This window comes from Tasmannia lanceolata, unplaced genomic scaffold (assembly GCF_043159265.1).
Source record: "Tasmannia lanceolata isolate RefF3 unplaced genomic scaffold, GAP_Taslan_0.1 ptg000015l, whole genome shotgun sequence".
In the NCBI taxonomy this organism is placed as follows: Eukaryota; Viridiplantae; Streptophyta; class Magnoliopsida; order Canellales; family Winteraceae; genus Tasmannia; species Tasmannia lanceolata.
In genome coordinates this window covers 48,194,761-48,217,191 of record NW_027518692.1, presented here as the reverse complement: position 1 = coordinate 48,217,191, position 22,431 = coordinate 48,194,761, and the positions used below count along the sequence as shown (strand labels likewise).

Sequence of the window (22,431 nt, the reverse complement as noted above, 5' to 3'; positions counted from 1 at the left end):
GTATACCTTTTCTTTCGTATGGGTTCACTTCACGTGCGTACCATACCATTTAAGGCAAGCCTCACCGACCAACTCAGGTGATTATTACGCAACTATGCATTTTTTATTATCCGAAATGGTAGAAAAAGTAAGCAAAACCTCCCTCTACTTTTGATATCCGCACCCCAATTATTTTGAAATTTGAACGGCTCCCATGAGCTTAGTATTATATTTCTAGGCAAAAGACTAACAGTTAGAAAAGGTCAGAGAGTGACATGCTAACGGCTGGTCGATTTGGTGGACACATCAAGATTCAAGAGTACTAAAATGGTAATTGAGTGAAAGAAGAAGAAGAAGAAATAGCAAAGCCAAAACCAAGATAAAAATAGGAAAATGATTTCAGTGCTCCAATGTTTTGATAAACATGCGCTCTACTTGTTTGTCGTGTGGTATTTAAAGGGCTTTCGGAAGAATATTACGCTTCTCAAAAAGCTCTTAAAGCCCTTTAAATACCACACGACAAACAAGTGGAGCGCTGAAATCATTTTCCTATTTTTATCTGGGTTTTGGCTTTTGCTATTTCTTCTTCTTCTTCTTTTGCTCATTTACCATTTTAGTACTCTTGAATGGTAATTGAGCGCATGGTTATCAAGACGATGGAGCGCATAAATCATTTCCCTAAAAATACTTGTTGTAGAAGATTTTCTTTTCGCACCGTAACACCAAGGAGAAGAAATTTTAATGCACCATGACACCAAGGAGAAGAAATTTTAACTTGTTTGCCACAAGCAAAAGTTGTCTCTTTTTTAAAATCACCCATCTAGACTCCCAACTACAAACAACTGCTAGCTTAGTTAAATTCCTATAAAAAAATAACACTCTAGTTATCCTAAAATCTTTACTGATTAAAAGTCTATAGCTTCTTACTGATAAAAAGCTAAAGATAAGGATAAAGATTATAAAATAAAATCCTTTAGAAAAGTAAGTTTTTTAATACTTTTCTTCGGCTGGACGCTTAGACTCGTAATGGTGACATGGGTTTTTAAGAAATTAGACTCATCTATGTGATATGCAAAATATTTGACCTTTATACCTGTTCATATCATCATCTTTTAATTTAAGAAAAGGACTGATGGATGTAGGTTTCTAAAGGGGTGTTTGCCTGTTTGAGTTACGGACAATTTTATTGGAAAAGATTTTCCCTAGAAAATGGATTTTCAATCCTTTAGTAGACTTTTTTCCATAGTAGTACATAACAAGCATATATACCATTTATATTCCCATGTGTGTCTCACACTCTCACCCATGGTTTTAAATTTCGACCGAAATCCGACCGGCACCGAAATCACCCAAAACTGAAACGGTCATTTATTTCGGCTGAAATTTCGGTTTTTCCGAAATTTGACCCAAAAAATCTGTTTTTTAATATTAATTTAATATTTCACCGAAATTTAATATTGAATTTCAAATTTTCAGGGTCCGAAACCGGTACCGAAACTGAAATTTTAAACCTTGCTCTCACCTTATCCTTTTCTAAGATATACACACATTTAAAATCAGTGTATAATCGACTAGGAATCCACGATAAAAGAATTGGTCATTTTGGACCCACGTTGGCAGGTCTTCTATTGATGATGAGGATGGGATGGGTCATGGGTGCCACCTCAGCAAACATAAAAGAAAACAGGAAATGGTCAAATGGGTTGCGTCACGACTCACGAGAAGAGCTACCTAATTTACAAAGCCCTCAAAACGACACGTGGCTCCAAATAAGACGAAATTGAAAATGACCGCCGATTCCATCATTTTCACGGGGCTTTTCTGCTTTAGTTTCCCCTGTCTTTTTGCGCACGTGTTGCCACAGAGGAGGGTTCCGTTGGCAGCATCAAGGGAACTCGAGGACCCGTTTGAAACGGCACTCAAAGCAATTCTTATAAGCCACTTGTGGCTAATGCTTTGTTCGTTTTAGATTGCAGCAACCGATTGTGGGCCCCAAACTGATTATTACCCTGGACCCACAATCACTTGTCACGATCTAAGATGAACGGGGCTTAAGTGAACTGGGGCCCTCTATTTATGCCACTCACTTGTCAAGATATCAGACCCCAAGTCACTGTTACATCCAACGAAACCCACAGGTTGGTGTGTAATGCCTTTGTAATGGCCCATGCTGCTAAAAACTTGTTTGTTTTAGATTATGACAACCGATCGTGAAGTCCCCAGCCGATTATTGGATCAAAAATTGCAGTCTAATAATTGGTTGGGGACTCCACAATCGGTTGTCATAATCTCAAACAAACAGGCCCTAAGGACTTGTTCGTTTTGGATTTTGAGAACCGATTTTGAGTCCAAAGCTGATTTATTGGACTCAAAATTAAACCTAAATTTGAGTCAAATAATGATTTTGGACACAATCTTCCTAAGGCCCTGTTCATTCAAGATTATGATAACCGATTGTGAGTAATTTTGAGTCCAATAATCGGTTTGGCACTCACAATCGAAAATTACTCACAATCGGTTATCATAATCTTAAACGATCAGGGCCTAATTATTGTCAAATAGAATAAAAAACACAGAAGTGACAATAGAGATTGAAAATGTAACTGACTAATCAATAATTGTTCTCTATGGACGATCATTAAAACCAGATTTATGGGCAGCCTAGTGGGCTCTGTTTCTCTAAAGTAGGGGAACACTTTCTTGAACTTTTAAGCCGTAGTCATTATGAAGGAGTGAGACCCTCTCCCACTTTTGTATGACCATTTCTTTTAGGGAGCAAGGAGAACCATCGAGAAGAGAAACTTGTCCATTCAGTGGAGAAGAATAACATATCGAACCCTGCGAAGATGTGGCTGAATTCCATACATTACTTGCATCCCAGAAATGTAGGTTTCTTGAATAGTTTAGTAGGACCAAACAGGCTTTGGGAAACAGGCAATCAGGGACGGAGCCAAGAATTTGATCTCCGGGGGGGGGGGGGGGGGGGGGGGGCGCAAAGAATGGGGTTATAGCATGTTGGAGCCCACCATTTTAGACTTCAAATTTTTATAGGTGGGCCCACCATCTCCTCCTATCCCATGCATAAGGTGGAGCCCAAAATTTAAACCTCATATTTTGATATATTAGGGCCCAATATTTACACCTCATGTTATGATGGACAGAGCCTACTAATTTACACGCATGCATAGAATAGCCTAAGAAAAAAAAGATCTCTTTCTGCTATGAAATCCAAATAATTCTCCAAATTTTATATGTTACCCACACATGTAGTCCAATATTTTTCAAAAAAGTACCGAGTCCACTTCGTAGGATGATCCAAACCATTCAATTGTTGGGCCACAACATACATGGGCTGCAACGCATAAATAATCTCCATAAGATGATCCTATGAAGCAATCACATTGTTGATCAGAGCTTTAGTATCATCCTATGGAGAAGATTCAAGGAGTGCAGCCTATTACATTGTGGCCTAACAAATAAACTATTTGAATCATCCTATGAAGTGGGCCACAGTGCCACACAATAGTTTTTTGAAAAACGTTGGACTTCACTTGCAGACAACATATAAAATTTCATTAATTACCTATCTCAGTTATGAGTTTTGTGTTGGGATGTATGGTCCACCATTTAACGAAAAGGACTGTACAACCCACTTCATGGAATGATCCAAAACCGTAAATTTGTTAGGCCCAACCATAGATAGGTTGTGCCCCAAAACCCATTTCCATATGATGATCCTTACCCTCTGATCTGTAGAGGTTGTCCCTTTTAGATCGGAGGGTTAGGATCATCCTATGAAAATGATTTATGGGGCACAAGCTATTTACATTGTGGCCAAACAAATGAACGATTTGGATCATCCCACGAAATTGGATACAATCCTTTTTGAAAAACACATACTGTCACACACAATATAAAATCTCAATTATTTCCGCTTTTAGCCCTCAAATTTCTAAGATATTTTGTTGTTAAGAGAGAGAGAGAGAGGGTTAAGAAAAAATTGCTATAATATAGGTACTTACGAAAAAAATGCTGAATAAAACTCACTTCACCGATAAGAATCCTGGGATTTACCAAAAAAGGCTTTTAAAAAATTTCCCATTTTTCAGGAGGGGCAATTGCCCCCCGACCCCCCTTGGCTCCGTCCCTGCAGGCAATGGAGATACTCATGCATGTGTACTAAGCTAAAAGTCGCCAACAAAAAATAAAACACTAAATGATGAGATATGAAGTGTCCCCCTAGTCAAAATCTTGGGTTAGGTGTGTGAATACAAAAAACATTCGTGCTTTTAAGGGTGTCAATGGATCCTGGTCCACTTATGTCTTGTTCATGATCTGTTTGAATCTCTCATCGGTCAGATCCTATTCGGTGGACAGTTCGGATCCTATACTTTGAGCCGGGTCAGGATAGTTTGGATCCTACTTTTTTTTAGCTGGGTCAGGATCCATTTTGAATCGGACTGTTCATCTGAGTGTCCTAGATCCTACTTACATTGTCCGTGATTAGTTCTTAGGGTGAGTGGAGGGAAGAGGCACTGCAAGAAAAGCCTTCACCGGCAAAGACCCATTTCCGTTGCCTTATGCCAAAACCGTTGCTCTATGTGTTTTGGCAATGATGAAATTTTGCCGCGAAAGAGTTTAGGTGATGGACATAGTGATGATTATATAACCGTCCTAATTCTTGTGGTAAAAAAATAATGTCCGCTTTACTGGCGATGCTACTTGTCTGTCGCCAAATGGTAATCCCTCGCTACTAATTGAATTTGTTGAGACGATTGTGGGTCGTCGCAATTTGTTTCTAAAGTTACGATGGTTATTATAGGGAAGTGATATATCAGCCCCTTTTGATCACCAGGAACACTCCCCTGTTAGTGTATCAATGACTAAAGGGGGGCTGTTGTACTTATGGTCTTGAGTTCAAGCCTCCCGAATAACAAAAATCCACATGTCATAGTCAGCCCAAAGTGGGACCACATGTGCCACAAATATTGATAAACATATTTTTTGAGATGGGTTTGGGACGTTGCAATTTATTTGGCTACGGTAAAAACCATTGCCAATTAGTAAAATACTTGTACTGGCGATGGGTTTTTTTACTACCGTCGCAAGTTACAATGGATGCTATATTGCTATCCACATATTCCGTCTGATCGGGAAAACTTTCATCTTCCCGCCTCTGTCTTCACGTTTTCAACAATTGAATTAATATCTTAATATTAATAGTTTAAGAATATAAATAAGTCACAAAATGAAAAGTTAAATTACCTTTTGCCTTGCGCAACCGTGCAGCAGACTTAGAGTCTACATAGCCAGGCATCAATTCTGTGAGTAGAAAATTGATTATTGGACTTGGATTTAACTTAAATTTGAGTCTAATAATTGTTGAGCCAGTGAGGCAATGTCAGTGAGGCAATGTCACTGGAGCAATTTTAAGTGTGACGTGTTTTTTTCTCTCTATATATATGGTTTGTATATAAAAGAGAGGATTCAAAGAAAAAGGGGAAAATGCAGGGAAGATAGGAGAAAGCTAAGAAAATATGGGTTTCCTCTTGGGGGCCCTAAGAAGGCTTTTGTGGTGAAGCAAAAGCAAGGTAATTGAGAAGAAATCTAGGGCAAGAAGAGAGGTTATCTCTTGGGGCTCTATGAGAGCTTTTGTGATGAATCAAAAGCAAGGTTCTTATACTCAAAGGTTGAGGAGCAATTTAGGGCGAGAAGAGGGTTTTCTCTTGGGCTCTTAGAAGGCTTTTTCTGGTGAAGTAAAAGGATTTTTCCTCATCTTCTTGTTTATCATTAAAGGTCCATTCTTTTGCTCCCATTATTCTTCATTACGAAGCATTGTATTGGAGAATTTTTCGTCATACTCGGTGTAGAGATTTGAGGGTTGCTTCGTGGTTGCATAGAAGATTTGAGAGAAGGGCTTTTTATAGGTTGGATTTTACTGGTGGGGGTAACATTGTACTATTTTAGTTCTATATAAAAGATTGAGTGTCGCCTTGTCCGTGGAGTAGCCTGTTGTGGCGAATCATGTGTATTCTTGTGTTCTTGTGGTTGCTTTTGTTTTGCTTTCCTTTGGTGGTTGTGGTCTGTTAGTGTATATTTTTCTCCATCTTTATCGTGCAAGATCTTGGGTATTTTCGTGTATTTGCTGGTGGAAAGATTAACCGGTGTTATTGGGTTTTGGCCACTACAATAATCAACTTTAGGCTCACATTTAATTTTCAAAATCCAAAACAAAAAGGACCTTAATAAATGGCCCTGTTCAACCATGCCCATTCTCTCCAAATGTTAGGAAGTTATTTATGTGGGCCAAGGCCAGCCCCAAAATGGACAACGTCCCACGGTTAACCAACAAGAAACCTACTAATCGAATGGTTAGGATAAGTTGATAGGGGCCCACCATAACAGATGGTCCAGATTGTCCTACTCCACAGCACGAAGGTTTAGACGTTTAGTAAAGGGGATTGATATCCGCATTATGATAATGGCGCTACCCATTTTGTTTAACCAATCAGAAAAGTGTAATAATGGCACAAACCTAGCCTGCCTTTTCTTTTTAAATCGGCTTGTGAAAGCTTTTTTTAGAACTGTAATAGACATTCACAATTCTCTAAATGATAAAAGACAAGATGGTTTAGTGCAAATATCAAACACATGGTTGGTGCTCGTATCATTTCCCTGTCAAAACATGTTAGTACGGCTACGGGGACTAATAAAACCTAGGAAGTTTTAGGGCGCGCTTTTATCCTCTCAACCCTTCTGCAAATCCTGCTCTCTTTCAACAGCAACAAATAAGAGAAACAAAGATGGTACTCTCTCTCTCTCTCTCTCTCTCTCTCTCTCTCTCTCTCTCTCGGATTATTCATATATATGAGAAATTATATAAACGTTGAACTGTTTTGTTTTGGCTAAGTGTTCTTTCATTTGATGTTTATTTTTGTTTCTGTATTTATTATTTTAGGGTACTGAATCTGTTAATCCCAAAGCATACCCTCTGGCTGATGCTCAGCTTACTATAACAATTCTAGATCTTATTCAACAAGCTGCCAACTATAAACAACTTAAGAAGGGTGCTAATGAAGGTTAAATCACTTTTAATCTTGGGCTTGTTTATTTGTTTTTAGTGTAATTTATGGGGTTTTGATTTCTGGGTTTTCTTATTCGTGTTTGGTTTTCAGCTACCAAGACTCTGAATAGGGGAATTTCGGAGTTTGTAGTGATGGCAGCTGATGCTGAGCCACTTGAAATCCTTCTTCACCTGCCCCTCCTAGCAGAAGATAAGGTAATCCATTCTTCAGTTTTTTGATTTCTTCATATTTCTTCTGTATGCGTTTGAATGTAGGGTTTAAGTATTGAGTTTTTTAGGTCCATGAGTTCTTTTGAGTTTAAGATTTTGGGTTTTCTTTTCTTGATGAGTGGAATTGAGATCATTAAAATCATCCATATTAAAGTGTATAATTTTTAATGTTGATTGTTGTTTTTTACATCAGTAGGAATTGCTAATTTTTCGTGCGTATATGCAATTCAGAGTTGGAGGAATTTCAGTATTTTTTCTTTCACCCCCTAGTACGGAGTGTGTTGTTTGTTTGTAGAATCGGGGTTGTTTAGGTCGCATGAGGTGTTTGATGATTTGGATGTGTGATTAAGTACAATATTGGATATGTTTGTGATGAGTCCAGGCATTATTCCACGATATCTTGATATTCTTTCCATGGTGTTGTTGTGTTTCAGTTCGGTATGGCAGTTTATGCTGCACAGAAACTCTGCACTAGAGAGAAAGAGAAGTGATATAAAAAAAATCACGGAAATAGGAATAAAATTTCCAGTGCAAAATACAAGTATAATCATTTCCTCTAGAAACCATGATTATTACATTAATCGAATGTCTTGAATTTTCTTCAGTATATGACCAGTCTGATAAATTAATGTAAATCAATGACAAGAAAACAATTAATTTTGAAGAAAAAACACAACATAATTTTGAAGTTGAAAAAACACAACATAATAATCCTTGGTTCATTTCTTTCAACCTTTGATGAACCTGTTCTTGGATTTCCTTTAGATTTCCAGCTTATGCATTGTCATCATCACTAGAATGTGGATAAACTGATACATTTACAAGATTGACAACCTGATTTGGAACCTGTTGAACACGATTTCGAATGGGCACTTTCTTGTAGACCTCTTTTCTCGGAATGGTTATAAGCAAATCCAGCTTGTCCTAAGGTCAAATCCCATTGTCTAACACGATCCTTTGCAAGACAACCCAGAAATTTCCCAAACTTCGACGTGCGACCTGGCCATCCATTTGGGGTGATAGTCGTTGTTGTGCACATAGTTACCGGAAACCTCCTATTTGGATCTGGAAACTCTCTTTGGAAGTTAAGTTCTTCTTGTTTCCCAAATTTAGTGGAAGTGCGCTTCCCTTGAAAGTCCCTTTGGAAGCTAACTTCTTCTTGCTTCCCAAATTTAGTGGGAGTGTGCTTCCCACACGCTTTCTTCGTGTTTTCTTCTAATTATGAGTACAGTTCCTATTTAGGTGATTATTTTTCTAAAAGTGTATTTTCGAATGTTTTAAAAAATGAATGTGGTTAGAATGCTGCCAAAGCAATCTCATTTTGATAATGCTGAAGGAGAGCATTTAAAAAAAGAGTGTATTTAAAACATAAAAACTCGTAATGAAACTTATCAGGATCTTTTTCCAAAACTTAAAGTTATATCGACAGTTTAAGTGTGAAACTATAAATTCCTAAAACTTGTTATTCTAAGTAGTTGCAAAGTCCCACTTGTAATCCTTGCATACATTAACCCGTCCTCCCTAACCTAATATAACTCTACTCTTTCTATACACTTCTTGTTCGCTTCTAATGAGACTTATTACGTGCTTCATGTTGACTTTCAATGATGCTTTCCATATGCTCCACCTTAGCTTTTTTTTTTTAGAGTTTTTCTCTTTTTGCTCCCTACATTTTATCTTTTCTATACCCCTCGCTTTCCCCTTCCGCATTGTTTCATGCACTTGCTTTCCACTCTGGTAACCATAGTTATACAATAATTTGGTTGCCAATAACTTCCACAAAGTTGTCCAAAATGACTAAGGAACTTTGAATCCCTATCAGATGCAATAGTTTTGGAATGTCATGAAGCCTCACTACTTTTGGAAGAATAGATTTGCCATGTGGGTGCCATTTTGGAAGTGTGCTATTTTCGCAAAAAGCGATCTACAACAACGAATATGAAATCCATTCTTCTTGTTGTCCTTTTTAAACCGAAGGCAAAATCCATGCCAACTTAACCCAGGGCCATGTAGGGACTATGAGAGGAGTGTATAAGCCTATATTTTTCTGATGTCCTTTTGAAACCTAGCATGTGTGACACCTATCAACATGCCTATGCACATTCCATTACAAAATGGGCCAAAGATACTTCTCTCCTACTAAGTTTTGCAAGAAGACAAATCTTGTTTGGTATTTTCCATTGGGAAGAGGGATCTGGAGGCATTGATTTGAAGCTTTTGCCATCTTCTCCATCTAATTACCTTTTAAATGGCAAGGGTTTCATCGATTGAATTAATGGTTTGGATTCTCCTCACCAAGGCCGTTCATACATTCCCGAGGTTTCAACACCTTTGGACCTCTTTGCAGGAAAATTGGAACTGATCATCTTTTATGGAAATTTTGCCTGAATTTCACGCACGCCTCTTTTTGTAAGTGCCTTACTGTTTCAGCCTCTGTTGTGATATTTTTAATCCTTTAAATTGAGAGGAGATTGAAGGGACGGATCGAATCTAAAAGCCCTACCAATTTGATTACAATTCAGATAAATGCATGGTGTCATTTATTCAATTTTAGGAATTTTTGTGTGGAGTTTACAGAACTGAACGTTTCCACAGCAAACTAGATTTTTTTGTGGTTGTGCTGTCTCCCATGCATTGCAGCCATCTCGAATTCTCGATTGAATTCTCCCCACTTGGTAGGGTATGTGACTGTGTGGCTGATCATTGTGGTAATTGTGAATTTTTTTTGCCGCAAGTTCCGGACCAACTATTGCTGGGTAAAGTAGCTGAGTTCATGGGATTTTACTGTCCTTGTATTGAATTTTCAGAGCTTTCAGGAGCTCTTGTTTAGTGTGAATTTTAGTTGGAATATCCCACCTACCTATGTTTGTTGAATTTCCTGCAAGAACCAAAAGTAGGTGGCCGGCTGACTGTCTGTTTGTTGGCTGTTGGTGCATGGCCCGGAACCTAAGTTCCCCACAAATTGCCCTATAGATATCTCACAGTAGGTTGCATGCCAAGTAAGGGAAATGGAAATAGCAGTTTCAGTGTTTCATCCAGTCCTGAATGACCCCATCCATGCCACAGATTTTTGCTACCGTTTTGGTGTACTCTCAGGACAGATGGTTCATATTCCAAGCTAGCTCTTGGTTTTGAGTTTAGAAATTAATTCACACGCTTAGCTTTGAATGGCACTCAAACGAACAAAATTGTGTTTATTCTATGGATCATGGTTCAATGCCAACTCTGAGTTTCACTCTGTAATGGAATGTTCACACCCAGGGTTTTAGAGAGGTCACTTGAATTTAGAGATTGGTAGTATTTGAAAGGGGTCAGCCAATGCGTACTCGATCTACAGGGGCAAGCATTCGCTCTTAAATTTCACATCTTCTCCACCGTCACATATATCGACCTTGCAGCCTTTACACTCTATGCTTCCACAGATTTTCCCTGCATTACTTTAGCCTGATACTCCTCAGGTATAGCTTGGAAATGAAGGTCATTCTTGTATTGTTCTTTAATCACCACCAAGCCAATATGATCTTCAAGAAATAGAACCTTACTCTTAGAGCATAATCCACTCTGTTTTCCTAGCAAACCTTATGTCATAGCACGGAAGTATATTCTTCATAGAAAGTCACCCATTTTGTATGTCTCTTGATTTCTTTTGGGAATTAATGAACCGTAGGCATTCCAGGTCTAAATGTAAGAAGAACTCCCCTTTGGATCCAATAATGTCTCCAAAACTTTAGAGCACAGGCTATATCATATAATTCAAAATTGTAAGTAGAGTAATTTTGTTGTGCCCCATTTAGTTTCCCGGTGAAATAGGCAATTGGCTGCCCCTCTTGGATTAGGACAACTCCAACCATTTGTGACCTTCTTTGGGCTTGAATGTCACATTCCACTTGCTACCTGTCTGAATCCTTATTTGGGAGTATCCACTCCTTTAGTTTATTTTTTAGAAGACATGAGAACCAGATAACATGTCAAGCATGTCCCTGAACCTCGGTATCAGAAACCTGTATTTCACTATTATCACATTTATATCTCTGCTGTCTACACACATCCTCCATGATCGTCCTTCGGTGTGAGCAAAGTGGGTACAACACATGGAATTAGAGACTAGAATAAGGCCCCATTTTAGGTGGTGAAAAACTTGTCTATGCATTTCCTTGTGTTACTTGGGACTCATTCGCTAGTGGGATAGATTTGGTAGGATAGCTTCTGGTATCAAGTCAATAGGGTGTTAATTTCTCACGCTGTAGGTTAATCCATCGGGCATCTCTTCAGGTAGAATGCCCCCAAACTCTTCTAACAACTGTTTCGCACCCTCCACTATTGGTGGTGGTGTGATCTCTTCTTTATGGACCAGCACATAGATTATTCAACTCCCCTTTAATTTCTTCCATGAAATTACGCTGATTAAGTAAGATGGATGAGCTCCCAGTCCCCGTTCTTTCCCACGACATCATCCTTCATCGTCTTTAAGACAATTTTCTTATTATTCAACAAGAATGATTAGGCATTCTTTTCACCATGATGGGACGTTTTCCCATCATATTGCCAAGGATGACCCAACTAGATGTGGCATTATCCATGGAAACTATGTTGCCCCACACTGATTCTTCAAAAGAATTCCCGATTAAAAACTTAACAATGCATTTTGAAGAGACAACTACCTCGTTCCCTTTGTTGAACCAAAGAATGTGGCAAGGTTGTGGTTGTTACACCATTTTAAGCCTCAACTTATCCACCATCTCTTGAGCAACCAAATTTTTACTAAGCTCACTATCAATGACTAAATTGGAAAGTTTTCCTCTGCTATGCAGCTGGTTTGAAAGATATTTTTGCATAGACAATCATCGGTATTTTGATAGGCGGTGCAAGCATAGACCTTCGGATGACAATCACTTTGCCAACTGTCAACTTCGATCCCTTCCTCTTCAATATAAGTTGGCTCAAACTTCTCGAGTTTATTCCATGCTTGCAAAATTTTCTTGATGTCCATCTTCTTGGTCCTGTCTTAGTTTGACTTGAACTTCAGTCCCTCTTCTTGGGCATTCATTCGATCGATGTCCGTTTTTTTAATGGTATACAGCCAATGCCCAATTCCGAACATTTCTAGAATTTGGTTAATCCATTTTCCTTTACCTCCCTTCCATTAAAAAGATTAGGTTGGTTGTTACAACTTGTGGGGGCTGCTGTCCATCCACAATTAGTCGTTGCGATCATTCCCATGCTTCATAGGAGCACCTCGGGTGAGTTGGGCTTCAACTCTTAGGGCAAGCTGGTATGCGTCACTTTGTTTATAGAGGTGATGCAGTCCCATTTGATCTTGTATGGTTAACTGAAGACCATTTACATATCGACTAACTCTTTAGGATTCACTCTCAGCTAGGTTGCTCCTTAAAGTAAGACCTATGAAGCACGGGTACGGGGTGCGGGTACGACACGACACGGGTACGTGGGTACAGGATTTGCCAAAAAAACCGGGTGCGGGTACGTTCGGGTACGCCGAATATAATAATATATTTTAATATTTTATTATATATTTATAAAAATTTAAAAAAAAAATTTGTAGAGCAATCAAATAACAATAACATCACCAAAATGGAGAATTCTAATATTACTCTTCATTTCATAAGTGATTAAGTTCCATATTTCATAACATGAGGCATCAATACATCATTCATTAGAAAAAAAAGTCTGTCACCAGTGTGTTGACCAATGCCTGACAAGATGAATAATTTTTAGAGACCAAATTATGAGATTTTTTTTACCGGACTTTTGGGATTTAATAATGTTTGGACAAAATAGATTTTATGAATTTTTAAAATTTGAAAAATACCCCACCGTTTGGAAGTTAAGAAAGTTAAAATTTTGACCCGACCCTTTTTCTTTGAATTTTGTACTAGAACTGGAGAGTTGACTTTTTTTCCTTTTAGATTTGGGTGTTGAAACTATTTTTAATAAATCCAAAAGGGGGGTATTCCGTTATTTACATGTAAATCTTAAGTAAATGGACAATAAAATAGTAAAGACATTTACTTAAATGAAAGTAGAGAGAAGTGCAGGAGAGGAAAGAGAAGAAGCAGGACGTGTCGGGTACGCGTGGTGCGCACCGGACACGCAAAACTAGTTTTTATTTTATTTTTAAAACAATGGGGTACGTACCTGGGGCGTACCCGGACGTACCCGCACCCCATACGTGTCGGGTGCGGGTGCGGGAACCCTGGGAGAGTACCCGTGCTTCCTAGAGTAAGACGATTGAATTTTTGAGTGTATTTATTCACACTTTTCTTACATTGCTGCAAATTTTTACCTTTGATACAATGCTTGTGCATAATCCCAAGACAAAAATTAAGACTTTGGAGCAACCACAAGGAACAAACTCGCTTTGATACCACTCGATGTAAACCATTGACAAGACAGCAAGAATGCTGAAGAAAAAACACAACAGAATTTTGAAGTTGAAAATTAACCGTAAAATCCAAGAATACTCTTTAAACCCGAAGAACAAGGAAGAAGTATCCTCCAATGTTGTTGGGCTGGTAAACGACAAAAAAAATGTAGGTCTTCATGTGTAAGGATTTTGCGTAAGAGGCATTGGATGAAGCACCAGACCAAGGAGGCGTCATCGATGCAAATTTCAGACATTGAGATCCTTCAACAAAGGTGATTGGAATGGCCCGACACTCAAAGCTTCGAAGTCTACTTCTTCCAATCTTTCAACCCTCAGCGAATTAAAAGAAGCCCCTAAAACATGCCCCAACCCAAATAGATGCCAAAAAAAATTTAAATAACTGAAATGCAAGAAAATTACAATTCCCAAGAAGGTTTCAGCCCAACGTTTTTTTAAAAATGATTTTCAGCCCAACGATTTGCATCACAAATATATATTTTGTGAATGTATTTTAGCTGTAATTTTATCTGTATAGCTCTTGAGGGATCAACAATAAAAAACAGCCAGAACAAAGTGACTAATGTTTGTTTGTGGCAGAACGTCCCATATGTCTTTGTTCCTTCCAAGCAAGCTCTCGGTCGAGCTTGTGGAGTCACAAGGCCTGTGATTGCTTGTTCTGTAACAAGCAATGAGGGCAGCCAGTTGAAATCCCAGATACAGCACCTCAAGGTACCTACTATTCCTCTTATTTTCATATCTGTAATGTATGTTTCATTTTTGTTCTCAATTGCTATCTTTATCCATTTAATTCTGTCCTGAATTCTTGCTTGTGAACGTAGGACGCCATCGAGAAGCTCCTAATCTAGACATGGACACCTTTCAGCATGATGGGTGTCGCCTCTCAAAGTTGGACTCCCCAGAGGCTTGGACTGATGGGAGTGGTTGTGACACATGATGAGTGAGTTTCTGTAGCTCTTTTTCGAGCCTCTTTCGCTTTTGCTTTCTTTCAGTTGAGTGTAGTATGTGAACTTGTGCGGATTTTGATAGAAATGAGAATTGATCAAGACTACTGTTTTGGAATTGCTTGTAATATAGCAGCTTTTGGAATGTTTTTTTTTTTTTTTTTGAATGGCAGCTTTTGGAATGTTAAGAAAGAAAAGTCAAGAAACTTTTTTATAACTAGTTGAATGGTAGGAGATGAAAACAATTTACTTATCCCTAATTCTTTGAGCGAGACCCCAACTAGTTTGGGACAAAGGCTTTGTTGAGTTGTTGAGAGTTTGAGCGAGATCTCGAGCTACTCAATAAGGTTTATTAAATATCATAGTTTTAAAACTCCCCCGCGTCCGCATCTACTCCCCCCGAGCCGACTCCCTTTGACCTTGCCACATTCCGCGTTGCGCCGCATCCTCATCCCGCGTATTGCACTACAGAGTCAATAAAAGCTCATATGACTCTCCTGAATTATGACAGCGTCAACCGTGTACTCAGCTGCATCAACTGAGTACTTGACCGAGTCGTACCGAGTCGACCATGATTTTCTTCGGCCGCGTTCCGCGCCACTTCCACGTTTTTAAACACTGCTAAATACCCTTGTCCAAGAAACAGGGAAAGTTAGCAGTCCACAGTGGTTCGCCCGCTTCCATCAATGGGATACGTCTGAAATGGTAGGTCTGATTGGTTTTAACAATTGCATATACTATGGAATCGGCCCTCCTGAGGGAAATATCTCACCACCCTGATTTCAGCTGAAAATAACCCCTTTTTTCTGTGTTAGGAAGACCACAGATTAGGAGTCCCAAATAGTTTTGCCACTTCACCATTGAAACAGAGGGTTGATTAGCGAAATAAAAAGTGTAAGTGTTACATTAGTAGTTCTGAAAATGAAATTCAATGTCCCATTCTGTTAATATTGTGAGTTGCAACAACTATCACAGCAATGGGAACTACGTGAAAAATTGCACAAAGAAAAAGAGAGGAAGAGAACTCTGCAAACTCAGAATAAAATAGTCATGTTTACTGCTTATGATTTTGTTCTTTCTGTTTCTCTTTTTTATGAATGTTTTTCTCTTTTAACAAGTTTCATTGCATATGAATATGAAAAGAACTGTTTAAAGATCCTGATTTTATTAAGGATGCCGAGGGAAGCTATGGTTGTTGGTAACAAAAAGATTGGATTTGTTAAACTGGTTTTGATGTTAAATTAACTAAAGAGGAAGTATATGATGCTCAGGTTATTTTTTAATTTGAAATGTCGGAATTAAGAATTAGAATCAGAATCGGTATCCTATTACAATTCCTCTGACAAGTTTTTCCATTCCATTTTTCTAGAGAAAACTTCCTAGAAATCCAAACACCCTTCCTCTTTAGTTGGAGAGAAGACTTTCTAGAGATTATAGTGTCTGATTCCAGCAAGCCAAACACACCCTTAGCTTGGGAGCAACAGATATTTTGATTCTCAAATGATGTTGAGGTTTTTGCTGTAATTGAGGAAATTCTGTTCTCATTACGATTAATATCTTCCCTAGAAGAAAAAAGAAATAGCAGTCTCATATACGATCTATTCATTCAATATTTCCTTTTTTTGAGGACAAAGTTTTACATTTAAATCATGTGTCCGATATACTAAGTAGCCCACTCCATCGATAAAATGATTTGAACCATTTACTAAAAAAAACAAATGGGGGGCATGCTCCCCTTTTTATCTAATGCTGGTTCGACCGCGCGTGTATAAAACAAGAAGATTTCTTTGGATTTGAATAGTGTATTCCGTCGTCCCTCGTTCTTGCAAAGTAGTCATTGGCGTTCTTAGAAAGTAGTCACCACTTGAGCCGCAGAAGATGCTTTTTGACCAGTAGCCCCCTATGGAAAATTGAATCGAAGCTGCCAAAAATTCTAGGATTGCAACCTAGACGGAGCCAAAATGAAACTATTGAATCAGCATTAGGTTCAATTAAATAGGCTCATACAGTATTTCTGCATATGGGTGTTTTTATATAGTATACACCTATTAATATCCAAGCTTGCACAAAAAAAAAAAAAAATCATATCTAACTGAATTTTCTACCTTAATTCTTTTGCTAATCAAGCAGCATTTTTATAGACTATTTATGGTACAAATCTACGTACAAATAACCATATGAGTTGATTTTACCCATAGATATGATCATGTATTTGAATTCCAAACACATTTGGACGGACTAAAAACATATGCATATCAAAGTAGCAAATGTTAGCCCCACCGTTAATACATCTCTAGAAAGTCTTCTCTCCAACTTATGGTGAGAGTGAGAAGGATTTTAATGCAATGTGAAGGTTACTTGTGCTCTGTTTCTCTTGACTACGATCATATAATAAGTTTCTTTTACCCTAGAGCCATAGCTAAACTTGTTTAAAAAGACACGATGATGTTTATGTTATGTGATTGTATTGGAAATGGTATCTGCACTCCCATATTTTGATCCCGACAGTCACTTTTACTAAATTTGACACCCTTTTAACATCTTTTCTTAAAAACTTTATGATAAAGAGAGGAGTCCTTTTTTTTTTTTTGGATAGGTAAGCTGGGGTTAGGCGTGACTCCTACCAGATATATTGATAATGAAGAAGAGTACAAACCAATAAAATGCCACAGGGGCTACAAAAACATAAGCAGAAAGAACAACCCACAACTTCATAGAGAGGGGAAACAAAGAAGCCAACAAAAAACAAAAGAGAGCAACAAAACAGAGAAACATAGCACCAAAACAAGCAAAGAAAGCCTAACCCAGAGAGGAGCCAACAACAAGAAGAGAGCCAAAAAAAACCCCTCAAACACCAAGCTCCTGAACCAATCAAGATTTTCCAGGGATGAGCCCTTTAAAATGGGTTCTAGATACAGGCAAGGTGTTCATAATAGGAAAGCAGGCATCATTTTCCTTACGTTTTTGCTTATAATTTGAAGTTCCATAAAAAAAAGAAGAAAGAGTTTCATGGTCATTTTCAAGAAGCATGTTTTGGTGGGGGCATCAAGAGGATAATAAACAGCATGTCACCAACAAATGGTGGTGGCATCACCCCTGGACGTCTTTGATATTCTCAAAATAAACATGGGGCCACGTTTATATATTATATACAAAAGCTAAGTAATATTTCCAACTCTTTATTTCTGTCTTTTCTTAAAGTGGCATTGTGTACTGTATAAACAAGTTTCATGCCGTGAAACCTGCAAGGCTACATAAGCTAAAGACGCAGAGAGGCTGTTACCAAATGAGGAGCATGACTATAATAAACATTCCTCCTTCCCTAGACTCTAATCCCAAAATCATAAAATATTTCTATCTGCACATGGGCTCTTTGTCTTGAGCCTTTTGTACTCTTCTAAGACTTTGGTGGTCTTTCTTTGATTGGCTTCATATGGCCATGTTGTGGAGCTTTCTGTATAATTTTATTTAGTATGGTTGATTTTACATGCATCCATTCATTTGGCATTCTGTTTGTTTTTTGATCTAACAATGTTTGATATGAATGTTGTTCCTCTTTTCGACAGGCATATTAGATAGCCTTAAGATAAATTAATCATTTAGGTATTTAACTTTTCTGACATACACCATTAAAATAAAATAAAATAAAATTATTGTGACATATCAGAGACTAATTAGAAAATGACAAGCCACTAAAATAAATAAAAATGCTTAAATTGGCACGGTATTGTTTGATTAAGAAAAATCTAACTTAGAAGCCAAGATTTTATCAGAGAGATTCAAGCATATATAAAGAAATGAAAAATATAAAACTCGAATCAATGGACATGATAATATAGAATTTTGTGTTTTTATGATAGTCTTGATTTAGATATTGATGGGGATTCCACGGTAGAGATGGGTTTTATCTCTTGACAAAATTTGGTGAAGATTGATTTGATAATGAGTTCAACTAGCAAGATGATCTCATCTTGATGAAACGGAAACGATCATGACCCATTGCATGCGTAGCATATTGATACATGCCTAGATGGGTTCCATTTGGAATGGAAAAAATTACTTTCTTATTTTAAAGAATAAGATCAGATCTTACTTGATTTGATATATTTAGTAGCTTGATAGATTATGATACTAATTTAGATTAGTATAATATTTATTTTGTAATTTTTATATTTATGATAAGATTTTTCTAGATCTCTTTATGTTTATCTTGGAGTGCTTTATATGAGCACATGCCAGATCTAGTTATGTTAGATTAGGATACCTACTTAGATTAGGATAATTTTTATTTGGCTATTTCAATTCTTATCGTAAGATCTTTCTATGTTTATCATTTTCTATTTTTATCTGTAAGTGCTTTACATAAGCACATGCTACTGTAATAGAAAGGGGGAATGAAGAAATCTTATTAGAAATTGTGTCTTTTTGCACAAAGGAGGATTGATCCTTACCTCGAAGTGGATCAAGAGGCTGATCTTCACTCTAAGAAGATCGGTCCGTAACACATATATGCTTGTTGATCAAGACCGTAGATCTGATAGGCCAGCATATGTGGACCCAGTGGGCCAGGACCTACGTTCAATGGTGATGTCATTCGCGAGATTGAGACATGCAATTGAAATATATCATCATAAATTGAAGGTCACTCTAAATAAAAATTGAACAGGGTTGGTTCAAGTTTTCTTTTTCCGCATAAAAGAAGTAAAAATTTTTAGAAATATTTTTCCTCTCCAAAAATTCCTAGAATCCAAGCAGGTCCTAAAAGACAATCACTGGAATCTATTGGAGGCACTTGAAGAATGGCACATCCGACACATACACACAGAAAGTAATGGAGTTGCCCATCTTTGGCTGCTGCTAAGTCCCAAACATTCCGGTGCTGGCAACATGTTTCCTCCCATGAATCATCAGGGTTGGTCTCTGCAGAAATAATGCATCTTATGTATATCCACTAAGCCTCTAAAAATAAATAAATTTAGTCTTTTTTGGGTTTATTGCTGGAAAAGTTTTAGCTGAAATATTTTTCTATATCCAAAAGAGGTACAAGTTAAATTATTGGGAAAAATACACTTGGACCCCATGTGGTTTCTGACACGTTCAACTTAATCCCTAATGTTTAAAAAGTTACAAGTAGACCTCTTGTGGTTTCAATTTGTGTAAGGTAGACCCCCTTACACAAATTGAAGGGTTAGGATGATCTTATGGAGCTGATTTTTTGGGCACACCCTTTCTATGTCAGGGCCCATCAAATGAACGCTTTGGATCATCCAAACAATGTGGGCCCACTGTTTTTGGTAGTGTTTGGATTCGGGTATGGGGTTTGCAGGGGTGTATGGGATCTTCATTAGCATTGATAGTGTTTCAAAAGAGGGGGCCTACCTTATACAAATTGAAACCACATGGGTCTACTTGTAACTTTTTAAACATTAGGGGTTAAGTTGAATGTGTCAGAAACCACAGGGGGTCTAAGTGTATTTTTCCCAAGGAAACAAATTTCAGGAGAAAAGGAAAAAGAATTCATAGTTGCCAAACATGGAAGCTAAGCAAAAATGTGCATGGTACAAGAAAATAAGATAGAAACATAGACCAAGTTCAAATGACTTGTGCTTTTGCTACTAAGGGCATTTTTGCTTTCATATTTTATGTAGCCACTTTTAGAGGACGCAAAACAAACCATGGGCGTTACACACAACATTTGAAACCACCTTCCCCTGATAAAACATGGGCCAGTGAGCTTGCTTTCTTGCTTCCCATTACAGGTGAAGGTCGAAGTTAATTGGGAAAAGACAATAGGATAGAGACATTGGTGTCACACTCATATATGGATTTTGGAAAAAAAAAAATTCATTCTCATATAAGTCATCTATAACTTATTTTGCTTTCCTGCTCTGTTTGGATGCCGGCAATTCGTTGGGAGATCTCAACCTAACAATCTCAAGAAGATCTCAAGAAGATGTTCTCCCCTCAATCTCCTTAAAAATAGGCAACCAAACAGAGTTGCACGGGGTTTCTTTCATTTAATCTTTACACAATGGATTCATGACTTGCTTTTCTTGTTTTTCACATGTTGTAGAATTCAATTAGGCAGCATTAAAACATGAATTCAAGTGGATGGGGCCACTTGACTAACAGCCCTGATGGTTGGTGGATAAGATTAAGATGCCCTCTTTGTCCGTGATCATGCAAAACTAAACAGTCTTGTTTTTTTTAATATGAAGAGATAAAGACGCCATTGCAATTGCAGGAAATACTAGGCCCACTAAAGGCACAAAAATAGAGGGTAAGTTGAGATCTGTCATAGAATAGGTGCCTCGATTTAATATTTATACCTGTTATAAAAGATATCTTATGATAAGTCTATCTATTATAAGTATATAATAAGTTCAAGGAATGTAGAACAAAATAAATGTACCTATTCATCTTTCTACACGAAATATACGTATGATAATCCGCTTTATTATTCTTGTTCCCCCATCCTTATCTTTTCTTTTAATAAGGAGAATAAGAGGTTTATTATGAGTTCCCAAAAAATTCGTTAGAATCTGATCTAATAGGAATTCATAGTCAAGTAAAAAATGAAGGTTCTCTGGAGATATAGAAATATACAACACTTCGATTCGATTTATTTTATTCTATTATAGGTTTTTCATTACTTTAATTTTGATTCAAAGGAAAGAAACCATGTAGCTGAAATAATTCACTCAGAACACCCTTTAAAGGATTACGTGATACGATTGAATCGAATAAGCCCTTATGGAACGAATACTCAGCCGAACCAGAAAAAAAATCAACAAAAGGAAAATAGATAAATAAAGATAAATGAGTTGAAAAAGAAAAAAAGAAAGGAAAAGGGAATATTTTTTAAGTATGACCTGATCCTACCTAATATGTCTAATAGAATCAATTTGATTCCTACTTCATGCATCTATCAGTTAAGAGGGGTCATAGAAAGAACTGGTTCAAAATCACGATCGATTCCTTTTTCAAATCCTGCTGCAGCTGCACGGGTCCTTCCCGCATGCCACAAATGACCCACGAATAGGAAGAATCCTAGAACAAAATGCGAGGCAGCTAACCAACTTCTAGGCGATACATAATTGACTGCATTGATCTCTGTAGCTACGCCACCCACATAATTTAAAGAACCTAAAGGAGCATAAGTCATATATTCCGCCGAACCACTTGATGAGATCAGGACCATTGATTTGGTGCATAAAAATGATCATGGTGCACACATGGCATATGCCCTTGGTGATCGGGACCATTGATCTTATGGGCCAACAGAGGGTGACCCAGTGAGTCCAATTCTGATGCCAAACAGAGATCTCATTGACAAGATTGAAGCGTGCAAAAATCAATGGCTTAAATATATTTTAAAGGACATCTTTTGCATCATGCTTGATCAACGAGCTTAAATCATCTGATGAGAAGTTTTTTCTAAGATTAGAAATAAATTGTTGCGATTTAATGCACTCAAGCAACAAATAATGATGCCATTTTACTTGTTAATCCTTCTTGTGGTGTGCCTTCCACTTAACCCCAAAATGATGATTTTTTTTTACCCCAACAAACGCATGTTAATGAGTTAAGAGGAATGATAGATACAAGGGAGCCCTTGCATAAAGAGTCAAAAAAGAGCTCTTGATTGGATCCACGTCATCAAATGTAACTGATGATCGTGCATATCACGACAATCCTTGTACGAATCATCGTGCATGTTGGATGTGATGTGTGGTGATTAGGGATTTTGATCTGGTGGGCCCCTGCAAAACATATATTGTCTACTACCAAAGATCAAGACCTTGGAATGC

At 37.7% G+C, this 22,431-nt stretch overlaps 1 protein-coding gene across 1 annotated transcript; it reads left to right on the top strand.

Moving 5' to 3' along the window:
- Nucleotides 1-6,630: 6,630 nt before the first annotated feature.
- On the top strand, nucleotides 6,631-14,787 carry LOC143891681 (uncharacterized). The gene is made up of 5 exons (XM_077396223.1): nucleotides 6,631-6,785; nucleotides 6,938-7,058; nucleotides 7,155-7,258; nucleotides 14,256-14,387; nucleotides 14,498-14,787. Exons 1-5 carry the CDS (start codon nucleotides 6,783-6,785, stop codon nucleotides 14,522-14,524), a joined length of 387 nt encoding a protein of 128 aa, XP_077252338.1. The 5' UTR covers nucleotides 6,631-6,782; the 3' UTR covers nucleotides 14,525-14,787.
- Nucleotides 14,788-22,431: the final 7,644 nt, after the last annotated feature.

Excerpts from the sequence above, each read along its gene's own strand:
- LOC143891681 (XM_077396223.1), top strand. Across the intron at positions 7,059-7,154 it reads TAAGAAGGGTGCTAATGAAG|CTACCAAGACTCTGAATAGG; the intron begins GTTAAATCACTT and ends TTTGGTTTTCAG. Across the intron at positions 7,259-14,255 it reads CCCTCCTAGCAGAAGATAAG|AACGTCCCATATGTCTTTGT; the intron begins GTAATCCATTCT and ends TGTTTGTGGCAG.